This window comes from Schistocerca americana, chromosome 2 (genome assembly GCF_021461395.2).
Source record: "Schistocerca americana isolate TAMUIC-IGC-003095 chromosome 2, iqSchAmer2.1, whole genome shotgun sequence".
Classification (NCBI taxonomy): Eukaryota; Metazoa; Arthropoda; class Insecta; order Orthoptera; family Acrididae; genus Schistocerca; species Schistocerca americana.
Window position 1 is genome coordinate 693,876,610 of NC_060120.1, and position 27,274 is coordinate 693,903,883.

The 27,274-nt window shown below is 41.5% G+C and overlaps 1 protein-coding gene across 6 annotated transcripts in view; it reads right to left on the minus strand.

The window, feature by feature from the left end:
- Nucleotides 1-6,979: 6,979 nt before the first annotated feature.
- The window catches only part of LOC124593275 (delta(3,5)-Delta(2,4)-dienoyl-CoA isomerase, mitochondrial), a 64,657-nt gene continuing 44,362 nt past the window's right edge, over nucleotides 6,980-27,274 (minus strand). For all 6 annotated transcript variants that reach the window (XM_047131917.1, XM_047131913.1, XM_047131916.1 and 3 more), the window contains exons 6-8: nucleotides 24,966-25,119; nucleotides 18,219-18,345; nucleotides 6,980-7,180 (exon numbers count right to left, since the gene is read on the minus strand). In XM_047131917.1, the coding sequence (XP_046987873.1) occupies nucleotides 7,082-7,180; nucleotides 18,219-18,345; nucleotides 24,966-25,119 (380 nt within the window). In that variant the 3' untranslated portion in view covers nucleotides 6,980-7,081. The remainder of the gene's footprint in view (nucleotides 7,181-18,218; nucleotides 18,346-24,965; nucleotides 25,120-27,274) is intronic.

Here is a 27,274-nt window from a genome sequence, read left to right on the forward strand (position 1 = left end):
GCTTGTATTTGTTCTTCCTTGACTTTATCCACTATATCTAACTCATTCTGATACAAATCATCCTTGGTATCACCTTGTTTGTCAAACCTTATAAAACATGTATTTAGTTCTGCCTTGCCCCCACTCCCTGAGAGGTCACTAGAATGAGGCTTAACTACAACCAGTTGGTGTTTCCCAATGTCGTAGTGTGACTTATTTTGTTACCTGGAGAAATTTCAGTCAGTTGCACTGTGTGGGTACTTCATCAGTTTGTGTCGTTAGCTCTGTGCAGTTATTTTGCTGTCCAAAGGTCGGCTGCAGTACAGCGTACGGCATTGCATTGTTGCCACGCTTCGGCCACTGCTGCGGCTGACTGTTCCTGTTCATGTTCGGCATAGTGCCTTGTGATGGTGAATTGTAATTCGCTTGTGCATTGAAATTACCCAAGTTGTTTTGGAAATTTCCTTTAAATCTTTTGTTTTTCTGTTCCCATTACTGTACTCATTATCTCTGGGTATGTAATTTTGCTGTTGTGTGTACCATCCTTTGTGTGTGTTTAGATCATGATTTACTGACTGATTTACATACCTATGTTGTTGTTGTGCCTGATTTTCTGTTGCTCCATTGGGTGCAGGTCTTTCCTCATAGATTAAGTCAATAGAATCAAGCACTGACAGAAAGTATTCTGTGTCGTGATGTGGCATTGTGACTAATTTTTCTCTAATGTGCAATGGTTAATGACTTATCAAAATTTTTAACACATCTACCTGTGATATTGGGTTCGTTCAGTAGCATGACTTGTTCAGGTATTTTTCAAAGTATCCATGTAGACTATCGTATTTGCCATTGAATGGTGCAGGGTTGAAAACCTCGCATCTGAGTTGTTCTTGCACTGCCTCAGACTAGTGTTTGTCGAGGAAAGCTCGTTCAAATTCGATATAAGTGCTGCAATGTTCGGCCTCTTCAGTTGCTCATAAAAGTACATCACCTTGCGTATATCCCACGACAAATCTGATTTTCTGTGCTTCCGTCCAGTTGTGTGGAAATAAATGACAAAAAACACTGATAAATACTACAGGATTCATCCTTTTACCTTCTGTAGTAATGTAAGAAACTGTCTAGGTCTCAGCAAACCTTCGTCTGCAAAAATAGTTAGACACACGGCATTTTCGGTCGTATTTGGGTAGTTATTGTAGTTGCCTGTAATTCCGACTAGTAATTGTTCAGCTATTGGAGTTGTGGATATGTTTAGATTTTGCACTGTACAACTGTCACCGGTATCTGCTGTGGGACTAGTCACAATTTGTGGATAAATACCAACGGCTTGTGGTTTGTTCACTGTAGCCTGTGTATTATTTACATGCATATTTCGAGATTCAGTAATATTTTCTTCTAAAAGATTGCGGATCCTTTTTTTTTTGCAGCTTGTCGATTAATGTTTACCTTGTTCACTATTTCATTTTCTTTTTTCTGAATAGCCTTTTCTTCTACATCTGTGTACAGCTTACAATCTGTTACTAACTTCTCTGCAATGGTATTACCCTTATCTAATGTACCTGCTTCAGCTGGACTAATGATATTACTCAAATTTTCATTGATGTTCTCTTTCTCCTTCTTAGCATATGCTGAGCCAACTTCTAATGTTGCTACTCTTAAAGTAAGCTCTTCTACAGCTAAAGGTACACCTTCATAGTCTTTATTTAGTTTGTTAACAGTGGTTACCTTTTTTACTGTCGAATACAATTGGTTTTGTGTGGCTTCAATGTTTGTGTTTGCGTCTGTGATTTTCTTTACCTGTTGTGTTACTAGGTCATTATAGTTGTTAAAGGAATCTGCCTCTTGTCGTAACTTCGTAATGTTACTGTTAAATTTAGACAGCACTTCATGCTTTACCTATGTTTTCATATCAATCAATTTTTCATCAACTTCAGTGTAAAAATTTTTGTGAGACCATGTCTTGCAAATCATTGAATACTTTTTTTTCTTCTTGTTTCAATGTAATTACATCTTGGGTGATGGTGTTCAGATTGTGTGTCAAACTATCAATTTTGGTATTCACATCTTGTTTCATATCACTGAAATTGGTGTTCATATTGTGTTTCGTATCATCAAATTTCACGATTACGTTAAATAATAACTGCCATAGTAGTGCTTCAGTTGTACCACTGTGATTGTTGTCAGCTGTACTTACCAAGTTAAATGTTTGTGTTGTGACCAAGTGGTGTTTGTAACGCGTTGTCAAAATTCATATTGGAATCGTTCTCCAATGTTTCATTCATAAGCAGTATGTCACAATGGGAGATGCGTAATATTGTCTCATCAATTGTAAACATTGTCTAGTCAAGGTGGTGGTTCTGTGGAGCGTCGCTATCATTTGTTGCTCCTGCGACACTCATCTCTGATCTACGTAAACTTTCTGTAGTAGGCACGCATGGCGCCTGAACTTCAATTGTTTGATCTTGCAATTCTACGCCATCTTGGCTGATTGCGCTTTTGCTGTTGTTATAAACAATAAGCATATATTTTTCGGCCATGTTGTATGAATATGCAAAAAATAAAATTCTCACAAAAATGTTAAAAAATTCATATGCTAACCATTACACTTGAAAAATGCAATTTATGTGATGTCAAAGCATGTTTTACAGCTATTATGATATGCAAACTATTGTGTCACAACTACATTCCTGGAAATTGAAATAAGAACACCGTGAATTCATTGTCCCAGGAAGGGGAAACTTTATTGACACATTCCTGGGGTCAGATACATCACATGATCACACTGACAGAACCACAGGCACATAGACACAGGCAACAGAGCATGCACAATGTCGGCACTAGTACAGTGTATATCCACCTTTCGCAGCAATGCAGGCTGCTATTCTCCCATGGAGACGATCGTAGAGATGCTGGATGTATCCTGTGGAACGGCTTGCCATGCCATTTCCACCTGGCGCCTCAGTTGGACCAGCGTTCGTGCTGGACGTGCAGACCGCGTGAAACGACGCTTCATCCAGTCCCAAACATGCTCAATGGGGGACAGATCCGGAGATCTTGCTGGCCAGGGTAGTTGACTTACACCTTCTAGAGCACGTTGGGTGGCACGGGATACATGCGGACGTGCATTGTCCTGTTGGAACAGCAAGTTCCCTTGCCGGTCTAGGAATGGTAGAACGATGGGTTCGATGACGGTTTGGATGTACCGTGCACTATTCAGTGTCCCCTCGACGATCACCAGTGGTGTACGGCCAGTGTAGGAGATCGCTCCCCACACCATGATGCCGGGTGTTGGCCCTGTGTGCCTCGGTCGTATGCAGTCCTGATTGTGGCGCTCACCTGCACGGCGCCAAACACGCATACGAACATCATTGGCACCAAGGCAGAAGCGACTCTCATCGCTGAAGACGACACGTCTCCATTCGTCCCTCCATTCACGCCTGTCGCGACACCACTGGAGGCGGGCTGCACGATGTTGGGGCGTGAGCGGAAGACGGCCTAACGGTGTGCGGGACTGTAGCCCAGCTTCATGGAGACGGTTGCGAATGGTCCTCGCTGATACCCCAGGAGCAACAGTGTCCCTAATTTGCTGGGAAGTGGCGGTGCGGTCCCCTACGGCACTGCGTAGGATCCTACGGTCTTGGCGTGCATCCGTGCGTCGCTGCGGTCCGATCCCAGGTCGACGGGCACGTGCACCTTCCGCCGACCACTGGCGACAACATCGATGTACTGTGGAGACCTCCCGCCCCACGTGTTGAGCAATTCGGCGGTACGTCCACCCGGCCTCCCGCATGCCCACTATACGCCCTCGCTCAAAGTCCGTCAACTGCACATACGGTTCACGTCCACGCTGTCGCGGCATGCTACCAGTGTTAAAGACTGCGATGGAGCTCCGTATGCCACGGCAAACTGGCTGACACTGACGGCGGCGGTGCACAAATGCTGCGCAGCTAGCGCCATTCGACGGCCAACACCGCGGTTCCAGGTGTGTCCGCTGTGCCGTGCGTGTGATCATTGCTTGTACAGCCCTCTCGCAGTGTCCGGAGCAAGTATGGTGGGTCTGACACACCGGTGTCAATGTGTTCTTTTTTCCATTTCCAGAAGTGTATTTATGTTTTACTGACAATATGTATCACACTGAAAAATTTTTGTAATTTTTTTGCACATAAAATTCAAGGAAGAGAATAATGAGGAAAAGGTTTCTATCTAAATCAAATGAGGCGCTACCAAGCGTAACCATGCAAACAACTTTGCTGCGCCAAACAAAAAGGCTTACTATTGAAATTTTATGTGACCTGGGTCTAATTCTTATTCCTTTCAAAATTTTTCTCCTCAGTTTTGCCAAATTTGTAGTACTTGCTCCCCATTGTGATTCATGCAAACAGAAAATACAGGCAACTAATTTTTATGATTCATAACAATGTCACAGAAATTTGTTACTATAACAATACTTAACAAACCCTACTTACAACCGGTGCTCTGAAGTCAAGACACTCAGGTCCCCAATTATAATAAAAGAAGAATAAATAGGTTAATAAATATTACTTAATATTCTTGACTATGCATATGAAGACATATTTTTTGTGGAATATAACTACCCTCTAGCTGTAGGTGTTATTAAAATGTTCTGTGCTTATTTGCATCTTTTGGCCATCTGACTTCACTTACATTTTAATTGTAGCTGCAGGCAGCAGACTCCAAGAACACCAGCACTTGTCATAATCAAGAAAATCCTCCTTATATGTTCTTCTCTTCACTTCAATAAATAAAAAAAATACTTGATACTGTTGTTCTGTATAATATTATTCATGCACACATATGATACACACAGCTCGCAATGCTTCATATCTAAGATCGCACATCTTCATCGTCCTACATACGAAAGAGTGTAAGATAAAAACTTTACAACAATTGAATGTTTTTTCTTTCATTTGTCTGCACCTTACCACACTTTCATAATAATGTCTTTGCCGAACTGTCTGGTCACTTGGCGTTTCTTTCTTTCTTTTTTTTTTTTTAATAAATCTTAATTTTTCGGCATCCTGGGGCCCTTTCATCATGTACCACATACAGTATTATCAAATTGTGTACATGTAGGTGCATGTGTGAAGGGGTTCTAGTTGCATACACCCATAACACCTTTATTACATGTGTATCTGCATCTCAACATTGCCAACAGGAAGGGGCAAGTGATAGAGGGACACTTCTTTAAAAAAAGCCTTGGACCAGGTGCTCCACTGGTAGCACCTTTTTAAGAGTCCCTTGCCAGAGTTATGATGAAGATCTCATTGGGAAATCATTGCTGGAGGAAGCATTTGGTACAGCACAGCTGGTGGAAGAGGGAAAGCTGCTTCTTTGGGGTGAAGTAAGGACTACTTCCTTGGGGTGAAGATGACCTCCAAAGACCAGGGGAGTAAACCACAACAAGAAAATCTGGCTTGTCATTACACCATAAGATGGGAACCTGCATCAATTGCCTACAGCTAGAGGGTGGTTTCCTGTAATGATCACACATGAGTATATCAAAATCTTTGAAAGGTGCAGTTGGTCAGACTTAAAAGATGATGATCTGCAGCTCAAACTCTCTTCCATTTAATGAGTTGTTAAATCTTAATTGTATCCTGTCTGAGCTACTTCATTACCATATTATTTGTTGAGTTAAAGCTTCAGAGTTTTGTTGTTTGATGTCTTATGACATAAATCAGTGTCCAATTCTTTAATTACTTGCGTAAGGTACAAGGGGTGTTCCTTATTGATTTACACTTTTACTTATTCCCATCATTCATGGTGCACCATGTAATGCATCATGACAGTTCCAAGTATATAGTACTTTGGTCTATCCTAAGTGGCAGGGAAATCACTACAAGTGTAATCCCTGCACAGTACAGCCCATTTTCCCAACTGCTGTCATTACGTGAATGGACAAAATGGAGTATAACAACAAGGAAAGCACTGGAAAACACAGTGTCTTTGGAAGCAGATGTAAACATTGCAGATATTCACAGGCAATTGGTAGCAGTGTGTGGAGAGTATGCGCTGTCATGAATAACCATGTGCAACTAGGTGGATGGCTGGAAAAGTGTCCACACGTCAACGGAGAAAGGAATCAGATCTGGGAGGAAAGTGACTATGGTAACACCAGACAACATTTCAAGTGTGGTAAGGCACCTATTCAAGAGAATAGGTGCATCACAGTCACAGAACTGGAGGTGGACACAGGAATCACCATAAACACTCTGCACTGCATAGTATATTAACCACTCAACCTTGGGATGGCATCTGCCAGGTTGGTTCCCAGATCTCTGAGTACAGCACAAACACAACTGCAAAAGGATGTATGGAGTGAACACCAAGGCCAGGATCCAGAAAGCGTCATGTCCAAACTCATGGCTGTCAATGAGAATTGGCTTCACTACCATGAGCTGGAGACAAAAGCCCAGTCAGTACAGTGAAAGCATACAGGCACCTCCCTCACTGAAGGAGTTCTCCACAGCAACTTCAGAGGAAAAACACTTGACCACAGTCTTTTGAGACAAGGGTGGAATCCTATTCATTGACTGGGTGGTACTAGGGACTACCATTAACAATACAGCATACATGGAGACTCTTCAGAGGTCATGCTGTGCAGTTCCAAAGAAAAAAACAGTAAAATGAGTGAAAGGAGTGCTCTTGCAACACGACAACCCTTGTCCCAATACATTTAACATAACTACAGCTGTCATCACTGAGATAGGCTCCCAGGTACTGCCACACCAACCATATTCTCCTGAATTGGCTCCTTATGGCTACCACCTATTTGGGGCTATCAAGAAATCTCTGTACAGACTTAATTTCACACACATCCAGAAAGTGTGAGAAGGTGACCTTTGGTGAGTGCGAGACTCAACAGAATTTGCCAAATTGATGGCACAAGTGTGTGCAGCTTAACGGATAATGTTGAAAATGTGCACGCGAAATAAGGTACACTTCAAAAAGGAAGTATATCTGTCGAAAAGAGGAAATTAAATTAGCGATGATTTCAAAATACATTGTATTATGCAAAAACATGTACAAAAGTAATTATAAAAACATTCTTTAAATTAAGAAGACAGTTACAAATTTATATAATTTATAGCTTCGAAAATTCTGGAGCACCACTCTTCGTTGCTGCAGCTGCTGCTGCATTCATGAAATCTTCACTCTGAAGCATTACCATATTCCAGTCATGCTGCAACAGGAAGTTTTTTTTAATACGTCTGTGTCTGTACAAATGTGTGGGAAAGTTATGCCAGAATGTAAATACTTATGGGTAAAGGAGACCACTCACTGAATAGCAGAAGTGTTGAATCATTGAGAGGCACACACAAAAGAGAATGAAAACTCTGCTAGTTTTTGGAAGAAATCCTTTGATGTGCTCTAGAATACAAATACACATAGAAATGCACAACTGTGTACCATTATCAGGACTGTGTGTCCAGCTGGCATAAGCACAATGTGTGTGTGTGTGTGTGTGTGTGTGTGTGTGTGTGTGTGTGTGTGTGTGAGAGAGAGAGAGAGAGAGAGAGAGAGAGAGAGAGAGAGAGAGAGAGAGAGAGAGAGAGAACGTGCAAGTCTGTAAAGGATTTCCTCCAAAAACTAGCCTGTCGATGACCAACTTATTACCTCTCCTACTGGGTGAGTGTGGTTTCATTTACTCCAACATATTTCTTGTGTCTGTATAAGGAGTGCAACACAACAATTAACTAAAACATGATTTAAGATTATGGAGTTTATAGTGATTGCAAAGTTCCCAGTACAGAAACCACTATCAACTAAAGTTAAACTCGGGAATCCCAGAATCGATTACATAGTTATAGCCAGGGGACAAAATTGATTGCCTATTGTGCATCATCATCTTTAAATTTTAAGACATCCTCTTTAACTATCAATATGCATTTTGCTCCTAACACATTTTCTGATGTCATCTACCTACATTCCATTACGTAATAACGTCTGTCTTTCTTATACCTTGAAATCCAGCAAAGAACCCCTTTGGCTCACATATCACCTGACAACATTACCTGCCAATCTCCATTTCATTTTGACTGCAGTCTAAATTACATTTCCCACTTACCTGTTCCACAGTCTATTTCCTTTTCCTCTTGTATCTTCTAATAACCCCTGCAACGCATCTCTCGATTACTTACTGAGCAACGCTATGTCTCATACGGCATTATTTCCAGCATCTTGTTATTTTTAGTAATGTCTGAGGTACAGTTTTACATGACGAAGGTCATCCGCAGATGAGTGGAACCAAATTTTCTCGTATGACAATGCGTAGCGAGTGGCTACTGTGATGAAATCCATGACAGTCAGCAGTAGTGATGATCAGGGAGATGCCATGAATAAATAGCAACAGTCCCAATGAGCTCATGGGCGACTGAAGAGGTGGTCCGATGGAGCAGAGCCTTCCAAAGTGGCTGGCAGCAGTCTAATAGCTGCGATCCAGGTGAAAGTGAAAGGGGCCTTCTAGAGGGGCACAAGGGTGCCCAACGGCTAAGATCATGGCAAAGGTTCAAGACGGCTCTGTATGCCAGACACGAACAGCGGCAGGCATTGCAGTCCAAAGCCTTGGTTATGGCAGTTGTTGGTCAGCCTAGAGCTGAAATGGCCATCAATGAGCCACGCAGCAGCCTAAGCACCCATCAGTGGAGGAATACAGGTGCAGTTTCATGTGACTGCTTGTAAGTGCTTACAATTGTGGCAGTGCTTAGTGTGACCTATGCACCACATACTGGTTTGGCTTACAGCCCCTGACTCTTTGGCAGGCTTGGCAGTAAACAACCTCCAGAGTTAATCCACGGCCTTTACCTGGCCTACTAAGCATCTCCACAAGCGTGGTAGCTGAACGTGCAGGAGCCCCGCCCAGCAAGTATTACATTCCTACCCCCTTACGGGTGATAGTGCAACTGTCTCAGATAATCACAGCACCAACAGGAGGCGGCACTTAGCAGCCACCAGAGAAGATTGGAACAAAACATCGGGACAATCAGTCAATGAACCAAAAATTTGACCTGATGAAAGAAGTGCACTGCATCTGTGTAGGGGACAACAACTGGTCACTGTAGGCAGTGAAAAGGTAGCGCTGGTGGTTAAGTGTCCAACAAAGTGCAATCCAGGCTCAGAAGAGCACACAACAGCGTCAGCATTGGCAGCAGGGATGGCTGGCTGGACGAAAGCATGGTTGCAGAGGAGGTGACACCAAAAATGGTGTCGAAAGGGCCAGCAATGACTGCAGAGAATGCTACATGGTCAGCTGCAGTGGTGGCCACAACAATGGCAGCAGTGGCAATGAAGGCAGGGCAAGGGATCGTGAAGGCTGGTGATGACGGGATGAGGCTGCACAGAACACCGCAACAGCCAGGGATGGGGTCCAGAGGACTAGTTGCAGTAGGGATGGCTGGCCATGACAGGTGGTGAAAAAGCAGTTGGTTGATTGGCGATTTTTTTTTTTTTTTTTTTTTTTTTTGGGTTGGGGGGGGGGGGGGATGGGGAGGGGGGGAGGGGTCGTAAGCACCAAACAACAAGATCATTAGTCCCTTGATTCATGAGTGGTGCATCTGGAAATAGACACATCCACCAAGAACATGTTCTGATCTAGTTGGGAGATTCATAAAAGTAAAAAAGAGAATGCTAAAAATGTAATGGACGTCTGTTGTACAGTCAATAATAAAAGTAAGATGAAGGAAATAGAGAAGACAGTGGTAGGTGTCCCTGGAGCTCTGCATGTGATACCAACAGCTGTTGCACCCTTGATCCATTACAGTCAGGAGTGCCCACTGTTCAACAAATTGTGACACCCAGAATAAATGACCGAGTGTGGCAGAGAGGACATAAAGCAGGAGATGTCCCATTCCCAACGACCTTGGCCCTGCTTTGGGGGTAGATTAGAATGTTATAACTGAGGGAAAAAACCACTTCCACAGAGATAACCGAGAACCAATTCAACCATACTTGAACTGTGTGCCAATATTGGAGGCAATGAGTCCAAAATCTATACTTAGAATGGAGGGCCAAAAAAAAGGGGGGCCATTCCACCAACATATGAGCTACTGTTTATTTTTTTTATTTTACTGTCTGTAAGGCTCAACAACCACATGAAGGTGGCTTGTGACACAAAAAAAGAAAACTATGGGTTAACCTGGAGTGACTGATGCGGAGACAACACAGGACTGCGGATTCCTTTCAGGAGAAGCGAAAGAAAGAGCACCATGCTGCAATAGTCTCCTTGATAGTGCAGAATTATTAGATGGAAAAGTAGCCCACTAGATGTTGTTCCATTTCTGAGTGAGCAGAGATCACACATGCAACCACACTCATGTGCACCCAAAAATCCGCACCTTGGGGTGGCAAAGTGAACAAGGAGCCAAATGGTTGGCCATTTCATTCCCCAGGATACCCACATGACTTGGGACCCAGAGAAAGAAGACTGAACAGGTAGCATAATGAAGGTCAACAAGGCCATGAATAGTGGGAGACCAAACGGTGACAAGAATAGATCTGTCAGTAGCCTGGAGACTTGTCATTGAAACAAAACATATTAAAACACCATCAATGGAGGCCCATTAATAAAATGGAGGGCTCTGCTAACAATTGACAGTTCTGCCATACACACACCTCACATTCCTTGCAGCAAATGGCATTCCATACTGGCAGGAGATGTATGAACATATCCTGTCTGACACACAGTTTTAAAGCCATTGGTGTAAAACATGGTAGCATACTGGAACTCTTGAAGAACAGGATGTAACAGACTCCGAAAGGTCATAGGGGCACCTAAGACTTTAGGACCTTGGAAGAGATCGGTCCAAATCCATGGTCTGGACACCATCCAAGGGGGAGTACACAAACAAACACAGGGAGCACAGTCCAGGGAGAGGAGATGGAGAACTTGGCAGAAGGAAGCAAGTTGCATTCCAACTGGTAAGCCCATTCGAGGGCAGGTAATCGGGAAGATAACACCCCTTGTATGTGAAGAGAATGTGACATCAGATAATCAGGGAATTGCCAAATGGACTGGGTCTAACAGTTTCAAAGCTGGAGGAGCTGCCATGCTATAAACTTGGCAACTGTAGTTCAATCAGGACAAAACCGACCGAGCGAGGTGGCGCAGTGGTTAGCACACTGGACTCGCATTCGGGAGGACGACGGTTCAATCCCGCGTCCGGTCATCCTGATTTAGGTTTTCCGTGATTTCCCTAAATCGCTCCAGGCAAATGCTGGGATGGTTCCTCTGAAAGGGCACGGCCGACTTCCTTCCCTGACCTTCCCTAATCCGATGAGACCGATGACCTCGCTGTTTGGTCTCTTCCCCCAAAAAAAACCAACCAACCAGCTTTTTATCAAAAAGGAGGTCCAAGAAAAGTAACTGCAGTACAATGTTCAGGGGTTGGGTACCTAAGAAGAGTTCCAGAATAGGATGGACCTTGTTACAATGGCAGAAATGACCTGTATTTTTGTAGGGGGGGAATCTGAAACCATGGGAAAGAGCTCAAGAGAGGCGTGCCAGATGGCATTTTGGAGCTGGCATTCAGCACAGGCTATCGAGTGGGAGCTGTACCAAATGCAAAAATAAATGACACGCAACGCAGGGGTGACCAGCAGCCCAACAGAGGTCACTAGCCTACTGATGGCATGAGGAAGACAATAACACAATACGGAGCCCTTTGGAATGCCGTTCTCCAGACCCATGAGGAACACATTGAAGTGCTGACTCCATGTTGGAACAACAAGTGGGATAAAAACTAATGAATAACAATTGGTACGAGGCCTCAAAAGCCCCATTCATGGAGGTTGAATAAAATGTGATGACACCAAACAATATCTTACACCTTTGCAGATCAAAGAAGACTGAGAGAAGGTGTCAGTATTTAGAAAAAGCTTGTTGGATTGCTGTTTCCAACCTAAGCATATGCTTGGTTGTGGATTGTCTCTCCTGGAAACCACACTGATAGGAGGACACTAGGCCCCAATATTCGAGAACCCAGCATAATCTGCGGGCAACTATTCTTCCGAGGGGCTTACAGAGTACATTGGTCAGGCTAATCAGCCAATAACTGTTGAGAGACATTTGGTTCTTGCCTGCATTAAAGATTGGGACAATTATGCTATCTCATCACTACAAAGGGAAGGCATCTTTGAGCCAATGGTAACTGAAGAGCCTGAGGAGGTAGTGCTTTTGGGGAATATCCAGGTGTTGGATCCTGGGGCTTGTGTCATGGGATGAGGTAAGGGCTTTCTGCAGTAGAAAGGAGGCCAGATAGAAAAACTATGCCACTGCTGTAACAAAGTGGGTCACAAGATGTTCCACAAAAGCCAATGAGCTGGCACAAAGGCCACCCTATGGGACAAGAACCAGAACAAATGTTGATCGTTCGTGGCTCATAAGACCACAGAGCTTGGCCCACACCTGAGATGAAGGGGGCATACATCCCCTGGGAGGAGACGCAGCACTCCCAGCATTCCTTCTTATTGTGTTTGATTAGACAGCAAGCCTTAGCACGAAGTCACTTACAAGTACTATGATTTATTGGCGGAGGATGTTGTTTGAATCACAGCAGGGCTCATCGGGAATCCACAATAGCTAATGAAATCTCCATGGCACCAACCAACCATTGTGGTGGGTGTGTGTGTGTGGGGGGGGGGGGGGGGGGCGGGAGGAGGAGGAGTAGGAGGAGGAGGGAGACATTAAAAATGAGAATAGCAGTTACAGCAGTGTGGATGACCGCATCTGAGATGTCTTGCACAACCTCATCAATACAATCCAACAGAGTTGGCAAATGTAACAGCAGAGGCATACAAAGACCAGTTTACTCTGTGAAGTGCACAACATGGTAGTCAGTTGGTCCAGCAATGGAATGGAAACAACATGATTACGGGAAAGTGGTCACTGCAACAAGGGTCATCACGTAATGACCAATGTAGTGAAGTGACAAGATTAAGGGAAGACATCAATAGCTGAAAAGATGTGATGGGCACCACTGACGGGGATAGAAGAACCTGAACTTAGGAGCAACAGATCATGGTCTGTAAGAAGCTGGCCAATTGGAAGGTTGCTGTCTGAAGAAATGGTATTTCCCCACCGGGTGTGGTGTGTGTTGAAGTCCCAATCAGGAGAAAAAGGGTGGGGGGGATTGTTGAATTAATGTGGTCAATTCAATGTAAGTGGCCTGCTTGGAGGTAGATGAACACAGCAAATGGTAATTGCTGAGGTCATTTACACCCCCTTCACCACTGCCTCCAACGAGGCAAAAAGAGGAATCATTCACTGACTACATCTTTATGAACCATAGTACAGACCCTTCCAGATGCCCTCTTTGGACCAGCACAGTTCCAACACAACATACAACAGATACTGACTGTTGGAGAATGGTCATCAGTGAAGTTTGTTACTTGTAAAGCAATGTAAACTGCAGAAGACGACAGAACAGTAGCACCCATTACAATTCCAATGAATTACCATGTGACTGGTCGCCAGGTTAGGTGTGACAGGGCTAGGAGGACTGTTCACAATGCAGGATCACTGCCTGTCACCAAATGGGGATGGAACCACATCCACAAACATAGGCTCAGTATCTGCATGGGGGGGGGGGGGGGGGGGGGGGAATCTGGTGTCTACAGGGGCACCAGAAGCCATTGTTTCGCTTTGGGCCTCCAGTCTGGGGGTTGCCAGGGAGAAGGAGCCCTGTCACTGGTAGATGCCAAAGTAGGAGAATGCTTCTCTGGCTAGGTGCAGGAAGTGGTTCCCAAAGAAGTTACTGCAGGAACCACAGCAGAGAAGGGTGGTGCAAGATTTAGTTTGGGGAAGGTTGGGGAGAGGGGGCAGCAATGGTCATGATCTTGGGGAACTTAATCATCATATCCACAAGGTGTAAGCATTTAATCCCTTCTGTGCTTCAGCATATGACAGGCAGCCAATAGATTTGTATTCCTGGATCTTTTGTTCTTTCTTGAATCTGGGCAAACTGGCGAATGTGGAGGGTGGTGTTCAGTGCAGTTGACACACAAAGGAGGATATTCACAAAGGATACCTTCATGGAGTGATAATCCACAGTTGCCGAATTTTGGGTCCACCAAGTGTAGGGGCAACGTATGTCCAAAGCGTAAACATCTGAAGCACTTCATAGGCGATGGTTTCCCAATCACACCTGTACACCTTGGTCGTATCCTTTTATGGGGGACATTTCCTTCAAAGGCGTCCCTGTCCATACAGTTATCCTTGGGTCCTTTTTGTACACATCATATAAAATGTACGCCTCACTGCTGGAGATTAGTCCAGAGCTCCTCATCTATCTGGAGTGTGTAAGATGATTCCCCGGACCATGTTCTAAGTTTTATGTGGGGCAATGGTCAGAGGTATGTCACCTACATGATCACATGCCTGAAGAGCTGTAGATTGAGCAGCAGAGAAAGTTTTAATTAATAATGAATAATTTTGCATTTTCCCCACAGATCAACCTTCCCAAATCTGTCTTAAGTGTTTTCGACAAAATGTAATTGTTTCATCAAATTAAAATTACCCCCATAAATCTGAATATTTACCAAGTATTGAGGGACATGTTTTGCTCCCATAAATTTGGCATGTACCTCTTTCCACAGTGTACTGAGGGAAGGAAACATCATCGAATTGAGTGGGGTCATTGTCTGTGGAATTCTGGGAATAAGAACAGAGTGCTGTATGGCATGAAAACATCATAATCACACTTGATGGCAGGAGGCCCAGCTTGCCACATGCACAACTCCAGGATGCGCTGTCCAAACACTGTGGAAAAACTGGAGAGCCTAACAGAGCCGAGTGATGCTTTGCAGCATTTCCTGAATTTATCTGCCCCTGAATAGAAGGGCTGAAGGCAACAAGGAACTGCCTGACCCCAGAACTGGAGGGCTGCCAGCAATGATAGCTCCCATTGAGAATGCACTGCAAGTGAACGAGAATCTGACTGAACACAGAAAAATGAGAAATTCATAAATTTACAATAGTAAATAAGAGAATGTCCATTAGAACAACACATGAATGGACTGATCAAACTATGCAGAAGAGAAAACTTCTGCTGAGAAGCATGTACATATATCGAGGGGGGGGGAAAAAATGGGTTGACACAGTCCCACTATAGTAAGGCATCAACATTCCTGGTCCGGTAGATGGTTGGATACACTCGCGCTGAAATAGGAATCAAATACAGACTCGTAACAGAAGGACAAGAAAATGCTGCCCCATCAAGACGAACTAACATACTAGCAAAATCAAACAAGCGAGAAAGAACAAAGCCTTGTTCCAGCAAAAATTAATGAAGACACATCAAGAAACACAAACAAACACCTGATAGCACCTCAACTCACAGAACATGGGCTGGCCATGGCTACATCGCCCATGCAAAATGCAACGTGGCAGGGCAGCATCGAGCTCAGCATAGCAGAGGGGAGGCAGCTGGATGACAGATGAGACCAGAAGCTGGCACCGTAGCCAGCAAACTATACGTAAGTGGTGCACTGAGAATTCACACAAACTATAAATGTCACAGGTATCACGAAACTTGTATTGTGGTCATCAGTTGAAGCATATGGCGAACGAGGGAAGAGCAATGAATCATGAAACCATAATCATCATTGCCACTTGAATTATCTTTGACCGAATGGTGTACCGAGATAGTGATTGATATGCACATGTTACAGGGACAAAGTTTGTTTATTAATGATGAATTAAATTCAGTACAGCTTTAAAGGGCAAAGTTCCCCAAATAAATACAACTGAATGTCCTACGACAGTATGTAGCAAGTGACCTCTATGATAAAGTGCATGATCGTCAGTAGCAGTTCAGCAGAGAGGAGCCATGGATTTGTAGCAACACTGTCCCAGGAGGCCATGAACTTGTGAGTGAAACTGGGCCTACCAGAGTAGCTGAAGAAAGTCGAGTGGCTGAAGAAAGTCCAGTGGCTGAGGAGAATCCAGTGGCTGAGGAGAATCCAGTGGCTGTCATCCACATGAAGGCAAAGTAGGACCTTCCAGAGCAGCTGTGGTTCTGGTGAAGTGCAAGATGGTTAGCAGCGATGGGAGGCACTGTGGCCCAAATTGTAGTCTTGAGGGCAACTGGTGGTTGACCTGGTGCCCAGACCTGAACTGGCCACCAATAACAGTGACTCAAGTACCCATCAGTGGAGGAAAACAGGTGAGATGCTCACGTGGACATGTGACCACACAGACACAAGTAGGACCAGCAACTGCAGTGCTGTTTACCGCAAACTGTGTGCAATGTATTGGCACAGCTTGCACCCCCAGATACTGCAAGAGGCTTGGTGATAAACAGCTCAGCACCTCCTCAGTTGACAAACAACCTCCAGAGATAAGACAGGGCCTAACATGGCATATACTACAATACCTATCTGTCTTCGATTCTTCATTTGACATGTTCAAAAGCTTTAGAGGATCGTGGCATCCTTGGATAATTTCCTCTCTTTTCTTCTAATAACAGTGCTAACCTTCATTTTAACTGATGTAATATGGTGTCTACTATCCTACCAAAATATTTTAGACACACAGTGACTACATAAATAAGTACAATGTTGAAAAACACATTGCACTGTGAGTGATTTCAAGATAGTTGTGCACTGTGGGTGATTTCGAGATAGTTGTACATGTACTATCAAGTGGTTCAGTGTGTTCTCATGAAATATTCAGTGTGTTCTCATGAAATATCACAATAAAAACTTATGGTAAGCCAACTGAAGGGGCCTCTCTAACAGGAACAATAATATTGTGGTTGACTAATAATCGACATCAATTGTTTTGTTTTCTTCTCACTATTACTGTTTTCAAATGCTTCTTATACCGATATTCATTATACGAGGGCTATCCACAAAGTACATTACGTTTTGGAATTAAAAATAAATAAAGTACTGGAAAATTTTTTAATTATATACAGATGAAAGCCACACTTAAATACTACTTTTCTACATAGTTGCCATTTAAATTAAGGCACTTATCGTAGCGATGGACGAGCTTGGAAATTCCTTCGTCGTAAAATTCGGCCGCCTGCGCCCTCAACCACGTGGTTACCTCTTTTGGGACAGAAAAGGTGTGATTTTTGTGGATTTCCTGGAAAGAGGCACTACAATAAACTCTCAAAGGTATTGCCAAACTCTGCACAACCTCAGAAGAGCAATACAAAACAAGCGCAGGGGAAAATTGGGCTCAAAGAGCTTGCTGATTCACGACAACGCCTGGGTCCACACGGCAAATGCCACTCATGAAGTTCTCGAATCTTTTAAGTGGGAGTTGTTTCCTCATCCACCGTACAGTCCCGACCTGGCACCGAGCGACTTCCACTTATTCCCAGCAATGAAGAAGTGGTTGGCTATGCAGCGTTTTGATGACGACGCACAGCTTCAAGAAGAGGTAACCATGTGGTTGAAGGCGCAGGCGGCCGAATTTTACGACGAAGGAATTTCCAAGCTCGTCCATCGCTACGATAAGTGCCTTAATTTAAATGGCAACTATGTAGAAAAGTAGTATTTAAGTGTGGCTTCTCATCTGTATATAATTAAAAAAAAATTCCAATACTTTATTTATTTTTAGTTCCAAAACGTAATGTACTTTGTGGATAGCCCTCGTATTTCTCATGTTCTCTGAGACATTTCCCAATAGTTATGTTTCATTTTGTATATTCCATCAACTTCTATTATCATTTGCTAGAATCCCTTGCCTTTTCTTTAACAGTTGCATTTGCATTGTTCCATTTGAGATTTTATTTTTTTGGTTGACTTTGTATCTGCAGTACTTTCTGCTGTTTGCACACCTGTCTTTGTTAAGTAAACACCTGTCTTTGTTAAGTAACTTACACTTTTGTCTATTACTGTGTAACCTTAGCTTTCCAAGATGGAGAATTTTTTTACTTAATTTAATCTGGTTTATCTATTTGTACATAAATTCTCAATCTACATTTTTGACTTCCATCTGATCAGTGCTTCTTTCTAGCCTTGAATTTATTTTTAACTTGCATCCTAAATCTTTTTTAAATCTTACTCTGAAGAGGTACTATCCCTTAACTTCAGGGAAAAACATGAGTCAGTGAATGAGGTAAATGCTACAACTTTTTTGTGCACATATTGATGAAAGCTTTTCAGTATGTATATTCAATAATGGAATTTATCATCAATAATCCAGAGCAGAGCAGAGCAGAGCAGAGAGAGACACTATGCCACTGAAAAATCACCAGACTGCCTGTACTTACAATATTGTCCAGCCCTTCCTGTACTGTGTGATCTCTTGAAAATACCAAATTTTTCTTAGTACCTTGGACAGCAACAGGACTGTGCGAAGCTATAGAGGCAGCCACAGAAAATGCCTCTTTCATCATACTGAAACAATAGTGCCATATTCAATAATGATGTTCTTATCTTACAAAATGCAAATTATTTTACTGTGATTCTGTTGAGGGGATGTACCCTTTAATATTCACAATCAAGATTAAGCAAACTTGTTCCAAGTATGTACAAACATAAAAGAAATGTATGTTGGTATAACCAAATGAGGTAGTGCATTTGTTAAGATGCTGCCTCAGATTTGGGAGGACAGAGTCTCATGGCTTGTGCAGCCATCCTGATTTAGTTTGCTTAAATATTTCAGGTAAATGCTGGGATGGTTCCTTCAATAAGCCCAGAGCTGACCACCTGCCCTGTACTCTTGTCACTAAAAAGATGTTTCTTATATTTTCCTTGTATAAAATAACAAATTTTTATAATTGTAAAATGATGGTTAGGTGAATAAATTAATAATAATAATACAAATATGTGATTTGTTTCAAGTTTACTTCTACAAGAATGAGTTCTACCTTTGAACATTAACCAGGCCCCAGTGATTATCAGCTGTCATTTGGCCACAATCCATAAAAAGGATAATTGTGGGCTAGGTGAAACATTGTACATTGCACCCTTATCAGAAAAGGGCAAATATAAAATCACCTTATTTTAGAAATAATGAATATTCCACTATATCAATCAAGACAATATTAAGTTTGGAAAATATGTTAGGACAATTTCACAAAACTGAGTTACTACAATTATGAAGCCTTATGTGCAAGATAATGTAAACCTTGCCTTCAAATGACAGACTGGCCATATTAGGAAATTCATGCATTGTTTCCAGGATTCAAGCACGCTATCAATAGACTGATAAATACTTCTGGTGAATTAGCTCACAAGAAAATAGTTATTGCAAATAATCCACATAGATACAATCTGGTACAGGTGTGTGCCATAAATAATGAAGCATTGAAAATTAATTATCACCTTAAAAGCATTTGATATTTATCTCTCAATAACTGTGACATAATGGTGGCATAGAATCACCCAATGTAATTCAACAAACTTAAATGATAAGCATAGTGTTATATATTTAAACCAGATGTAGTAGTCATACCTGAACACTGGCAACACGATGACATGGTTTAGTATTTGAAAATGTGTCCATGACATTCTATACTGCTTTCAGTCTAAAAAACAAACCAGGCAGTGGCAAACAAATTTAAAATGGAAAAAAATGAATGTTTAGTAACTAATTATGTGAACAAACTGACTGGAGCAATTTTGAAAGCTTCCTAACTGAAGTTACAGAAATGCTACTTTCCATAGGCAAGAAATACTGTAGCAAACATTGAATTACTGGAGAAATAAATATCTATGTGCTGACAAATTATGTACTAGAAAAAAGTAAGATCTGGTAATAAGTGAATTTGGTCAACTGATGAATCAACCATGGAAACAGATGACACCACGACAACTTACCAATTTTTTCTGTGGTGACTCTACCCTTGAGCTTGGCATTTCTGATTACTCTCCAGCTTGCCTTCATTTGGATCCCCAAGGAAACAAAAATGGAAATAGTATGTATGTAAAAGACTAAACTATAGCAATAATATCAGTGGCCAATGTGTGTTTAGCAACACGTTCTACATATGATTGTTTTGCCACTGATTTCTGGTGCTGTTAATGTTTCAGTGTCACTTGCTCAGTGGCCAAGAAAGCTTTTGTTGCAAAATATACAAGTAAAAGTAGCTAGATCAATAATGATAGCTGCTAGATGAATTACAATAATTCTAATAACAATGCAAAATATAGTAAAAAACATAAATAAAGCTTTTTCAATGATTATTGCGAATACTATAAAGGTTGAAAACTAAAATTAGAAGCAATTATACATTACCATTCGCCAAAGTGCATATACCACTTAGCTATAACAAATAGCTTTAAAAATGTAAGAAACAAATACTACAGTTACTTCAACATTCACTGGATGGGAACTTAAAACATGATCACTGTGAAATTACAAATCGTTTCAATGATTATTTCCCCTCAGTTGACTGAGTAAAATGTATTCATGAAACCTTTTTTGCTGCATTTAATAAGGTATTTTAAACAGCTAACTTTCCTGAAAGACTGAGTGCAGCTTAATAGTCGCAGTTTCTGAGAACGGTGATAACAAGTACAAAATTTAAAGACAGTCTCTGTTCTGTCCATCTTCTCCAACATAACAGAAAAGCTGATCTACAGCTCAATCATAAACATTCGGAACAAAGACAACACAACACAATTGTTTAGAACCAAAATGGCTTCTTAAGAAAAATCCACTTATCTAGCAACTATATATTTCCTTGAAGAAGTAATAAGTAATTTCTACACAAGACTACCACTTATCCGTAATCCTTCGTACACAACGGAGTTATTTTTTCCTTTTTGAAGTTGACAAAAATAACTATTGGCTTTAGTGCTGCTCAGCAGTATGCTTCTACTCAGAAGCACAGAGAACAGTGTAAAGGGAAACAGAGTTTTTCACAATTGCATTTGTCTTCAGTGCGTCATGGTTGTAGCACTGCTGCTGTAATTTCATCTCTGGGAGCTACACTTTCGATTCATCTTAATTCTGCTAGACAAGCTGCTTCAGGGATAAATTCATTGTGGTGTCTGAAAATGATTGGAGGGAACTCTGCTGTTAACCTAGCTTGCGCACATGTCAAAGAAACCTTTGAGGCATTGTTTCCTGGAAGCGGTCCTTCTGAGTTCATCAGTTCAAGAACAAAGGCAACATATTTAATATGTGATACTTTAGTGCATATTTGAAGCAGCAGTTGATGAATGATATTGGAGGAGTTTTGAGGATAATGCAAGGGTGGCTTCAAATTGTAGGTATATACTGGTCTGATTCCAAACAAATGATTATGTCAAAACATCTACAGACTTTCTTCACCGCCAAAGCCACTGTTAGTGATATTTACTCTGAGTTAAATTAAGCCTTGCATAATGCACAGCTTTCTCATTCAAAGCTGTTGGTGATGGATGGTGATGGACCCAATGTTAACAAAACTGTTTATCATATTATGAATGCCTCTCTGAGCCTGTTAGGAAGAAAACAGAAAACTGATGTTGGAACATATAACATACATATGATCCATAATGCATTCCGAAAAAGATAACACTTTGGTGAAAATGCTTCAGATATAATGTTTCTCTTTAATTTTTTTGATGGCCAAACATCTCATTGGGAAAATTTTGAAAAATACAATCAGACATGAAACTCCCAGGGCATTGTTTTATGAAACATGTTTCCTCTAGATGTGTGACATTAGGACTAGCTGGAGAGAGACTAAGACTGTTGGTCAGCTGCAGAAAAATACCTTCTTCAGTTCATGCCACAGCACAAAAGCAAGCTGAGTTCTTTGCAATACAAGAATATTGTTAAACTATTAAAAGACAAAACTACCAAAACACAAATTATCTTTGCTTGTCCAAGGCTAACACATGTTCATGGTCCACTGGTTTCTTTCAGAAGAGAGATCTTTTAATGCAACTAATCTGCAATGAACTCCCACAACTCAGCAGAACACTCTCAAATCAATTTTGTTTTATTGCTGCTCCACTGAGTCTGGGGCATTTTGGGTAAGTAGTACTTGCCATTAAAAAAAACATAATACTTGAAATTATAGAAGATGAAACTAAGCGTACAAGAAAGATGCCATAACTCCCTGCAGGCTAGAAAGCACTTTGTATCTGCTTGTACACACAGTTTGGTCAAGTCTTCTTTGGATAAACCTATGTGTATTATCTTTGATGTTTGCATCTTGCAATGAGAGTGCAAGAAGAAACAGTGACATTCTTCCAACTGAGTACAGCGAGTATGTGCTAATTGATGAATGGAAATTACTGGCATTAGAAGAAAGAGAAACTATTCATATCACAAGAAAGATCAGGTAGTGACAAGAACCCAGTGAACATTTACTGGAGTAATTTTTTTGCAAAGACATATACCCTACTGTCACAAAAATTGTGAATAATGCACTTGCAGTTTCGCTTGGCAGTGAGGGTGTAGTAAGAGGATTCTCTTTTTTAGGGAACGTCTTGAATGAAAGCACCACAAATATGTGTGAAGGAACATTGGATTCTCATTTGACCGTAAGAGATGCTGTGGTTAATTTATGTGAGAGGAAGGCTTACTTTGTAATTATTACTTGGGAACTTCAATTGGCATGTATAGCTCATGTCAGATAAAAGCAGTAATGTGAAGATAAGGAGAAAATGGCTGAGGAAATAACAAGAACAGGAAAAAGAAACACTGTTACAAGGAAATATGAAGAGTAAGTTTGAAAAAGAAAACGTGTGTGTTGAACGCGGTGCCACGAAACAACAGATTAAAATGCAGTAGTGTAACTATTTGAAACTAAAATAAATATGGTGTGGTTAGCATCTTAAATGAGATTGATTGTATAACAGTAAACTAAAGTTCCATTTGATTTTAAGAAGCTAACAACATAATGTGTATTTTCATTTCAAACAGTTGCACTAACTTATTTTAACGTACTGTATGATGGCACAGTGATAAAACCCACATAAGAGTCATATTTATTCCTTTGCACATATGGATATCACATCTGAGAGTGACCTCTGCCTATTTTCGACATCAATGTGCAATAACGAGTCACGGACAGCATGTGGCAGCACTGGCAGTGGAGAGTATGTAAAGCATTTGGGTGGGGGCAATGGGAGGGGGGTGGGGGTGCAGAAGACAGTGCAAGTCATTGTCATAATGCAAAAATGAGTGAATTATCTGACTCCAAAATGGAAGAACATTGTCTGAAAGGCAAAGAGTGGAAGCAGTTCTGAAACGGCTATGTTCGTAAACTGTTTACATGCCCCAGTGGTTAAAGTACACCATACACGGCGAAATGATGGTATCCAAAACTAACTCTCCTCAATGACTGATCAGCGAACGTTCCTGCGTACAGGCCTCCAAACAGGCACCAGATTCAAGCACTCATGCTAACTGCTGTTCATTGGTGGCGAAGGCAGAACTTCACATGCCAGTACCACAACTGAACATCCACTGAGTGGTAACAGGTGGCCTTTTTAGATGAATTACATTGTATGCGCCATCAGACAGATGGCCATTGGTGTGTATGTCTGAAAGCAAAGACTTAGGCTGAAGGAGTGAGCATTATTGGGCGGGGAATGTTTTCATGGCATCCTCCAGGTTATCTCATTGTTCTGGAAGGCACAATGGATCAACACAAGTATGCATCTCTCTGTGGGGACCATATCCACCCCTACAAGCAATTTGTTTTTCTTTGACATAATGGCATCTACCAGTAGGACAACGCAACATGGTACACAGCTCGCAGTGTGTGTACATGATTCAAAGAGCATAAGAGTGGGTTTACCGTACTTCAAGACAATCAAACTGTCCAGATTTAAACCCAATTGAGAATCTATGGGACCACCTTGATTGGGCTGTTGCACCAGAGATCCTCTATCAAGGAGCCTAGAGCAGCTAGCCACAGCACCAGAGTCAGCATGGCTCCACATCCCTGTCAGTAACTTCCACAAACTCATTGACACTCTTCCTGCACATCTCACACTGCAGGAGGAGGTTATTTAGCCTTTTGACTGGTGGTCACATTAACATGACTGCACTGTGTAGTACTACATTGCTTTGAATGTGCATTCCCAGATTTTTGAAAATAATCCTCTTCATGATGCGCAATGTCTCTCTTGTAACATCTGTCACTGGAGAGTGAAGAGCATCTCAGTGACACTTGGACATTTTCTAAACGAAACAGTGATAAACTGCACTTATCTTCTTTGGATGTTCTCCATCTCAAGTATTAATTCTGTCTCATAAAGAATCTCTCTTTGCTCATTTTCTGTTAAAAATGCCCATAATTGGGAGAAGAGGGAAGCACGATACCTGCAAGAACAGTTAAAATGTTTTCTAATGTAGTTATTTCTGATTAAATCTTTGTCAATCTTCGAGAATACAACTATGGACAACTTCACGAATATGCATAGTGATCAGCACTGTAAGATAAAATAAGAAAAGTGTACCAGAGTTTACTGAAATAAGCATCACTGGTTTTATTTTTTAATACCAGCAGCCCTTCTACCGCTGGAATTACTACTGCACATTGTGATATTTTACTTGTAGGAAACAAGTGTATTTAATAATAATACAACACCACCAACAACAACATGAGCTTATTGCTTAATAAAATGGTTTTTAAATTATGTTCTTTACTGCACAAGCCACCTCAAAAACATGGTTTATGTCCTTTTCTTTTGTTAGTACTTTATCTCTCATGCAGTAGGATTCTTAAAAGTATGTTCTAACTAAGTTAGATTAAGAACAGTTCTCTTTAAGAACAATTCCCCCTTCACTTGGTCTGAGGAAATTTCCCATCATTTATTTGTAGTGAAAAACTCGAATGGAGATAATCAGATGAAATTTGAACACATTTCCACTAGTAACAGTCTCACTACGATTTTGCCAAAATTCTTTTGTTAACATTAAATACGTTATAAATATAATATACTTTTTGGGAACTACAGCAAGCAGTTTGCTGTTGAACTGAAAAAATCTAATGTAATAATGTGGAAAATAACAAATTTAAGTTTTAACAATCCATATCTAACATACCCATCAGCACCCAACATACCTTTCTTTATCATCAAAAACTTTGCTGAGAAGTCCAAACTCTTTCGCTTCCGATGACAAAAGTTTACGTGCTGTGTAAGACAATTCTCGACATAAGCTATCATTTCCAGTCACTTTTGGAAGCCTCTGAAGAACACCAACATCTGCAGCCAGTCCTGCAACCATCCCCCAAATCAGAATTTCATAAAAAAACACACAGTTACTAAATACCATATCACAAATTACATTAACTATCTTTAAATGTGACATTAAATGCAAGACTTTTCTCATCTGGCATACTTTCCGTACACACAAATTAAGAAATATGAAATTCATTGCTATGTGCGTAAGCAGTGACAGTTATGCCCCTCATGATAATAGGCCTTAAAATATTAGTAACAAAATTGTATGTTTTGTAAATAAATTAGGAGCAAAGGCAGTTTCCTTTGTGGTGTGATCTATTTACGAAATTTCAATCACCAACTTTCTCTTCTGAATGTGAAAATATTTGGCTGACACCCACCTACACGGGGAGAAATGATCATCATCATAAAATAAGAGAAATCGGGGCCCAAACGGAAAGATTTAGGTGTTCCTTTTTCTCATGTGCCATTCGAGAGTGGAATGGTAGAGAAGTAGTACGAAAATGGTTCGATGAACCCTCTGCCAGGCACTTAAGTGTGAATTGCAGAGTAACCATGTAGATGTAGATAACAACTTACTGAATAGTAGAAGCACTGAGTCGTCAACAGGAAGACTTAAATCTTTGCTAGCTTTAGAATGAATTATTTTTGATAGATTCTACCAGGACTTTCCATTAATGTGTTAAAATCACTATTTTTATGTTTTAAAAATAATTCATGAAATTTGGTGTTCAATGAGAGTTTCTGCTTATTTATGTGCATGAAAGTAGGTGACAATTATAAACTTGTTTAAAAGGAGATTCACAAGACATTCACCAACAAAAGAAAACCTAGGCAACTGTAGTGACTGTGGCTGCATAACATAGATCTACTGTTGTACTAACTGATCAAACAGCACGTTCAAATAAAAATATTTACTTTAACTGAAAAGCCTTTGCAGAAATGATTTCTTTCCTGATCTAAAAATAACACTTACTATAGAAGTGTACAACTTGACCCTATTCAACTGCAATATCTGTTATGTTTGTGCTTTGAACAGATAAAAGGATTGTCTATTAAGATTTTATGAGCCTCAACGATGACCTCATTAGAAGCCAAGCACAACTTCTGAGTGAGGACTGATAGGGCAAGAAATTAGCCATAGCCTTCTTAACTGAAACCATCGTGAAATATGCTCAAAATGGACTGCAGGACAGAAGAAAAACTACATCTTGATTCTCACCAGATGAGAACCTAAACCCCACTCCTCCAAAATGCATTCCAGGTATGTCGCCTAACTTTGTTTCAAACCATCGTAACATGGTAATTTATTATCTTCAGTTAACCAATACATCAAGTCAGTTTTACTGTTCAAAAATGCCACATACAGAAGTACAGTAGAAGTAATACACTCCTGGAAATTGAAATAAGAACACCGTGAATTCATTGTCCCAGGAAGGGGAAACTTTATTGACACATTCCTGGGGTCAGATACATCACATGATCACACTGACAGAACCACAGGCACATAGACACAGGCAACAGAGCATGCACAATGTCGGCACTAGTACAGTGTATATCCACCTTTCGCAGCAATGCAGGCTGCTATTCTCCCATGGAGACGATCGTAGAGATGCTGGATGTAGTCCTGTGGAACGGCTTGCCATGCCATTTCCACCTGGCGCCTCAGTTGGACCAGCGTTCGTGCTGGACGTGCAGACCGCGTGAGACGACGCTTCATCCAGTCCCAAACATGCTCAATGGGGGACAGATCCGGAGATCTTGCTGGCCAGGGTAGTTGACTTACACCTTCTAGAGCACGTTGGGTGGCACGGGATACATGCGGACGTGCATTGTCCTGTTGGAACAGCAAGTTCCCTTGCCGGTCTAGGAATGGTAGAACGATGGGTTCGATGACGGTTTGGATGTACCGTGCACTATTCAGTGTCCTCTCGACGATCACCAGTGGTGTACGGCCAGTGTAGGAGATCGCTCCCCACACCATGATGCCGGGTGTTGGCCCTGTGTGCCTCGGTCGTATGCAGTCCTGATTGTGGCGCTCACCTGCACGGCGCCAAACACGCATACGACCATCATTGGCATCAAGGCAGAAGCGACTCTCATCGCTGAAGACGACACGTCTCCATTCGTCTCTCCATTCACGCCTGTCGCGACACCACTGGAGGCGGGCTGCACGATGTTGGGGCGT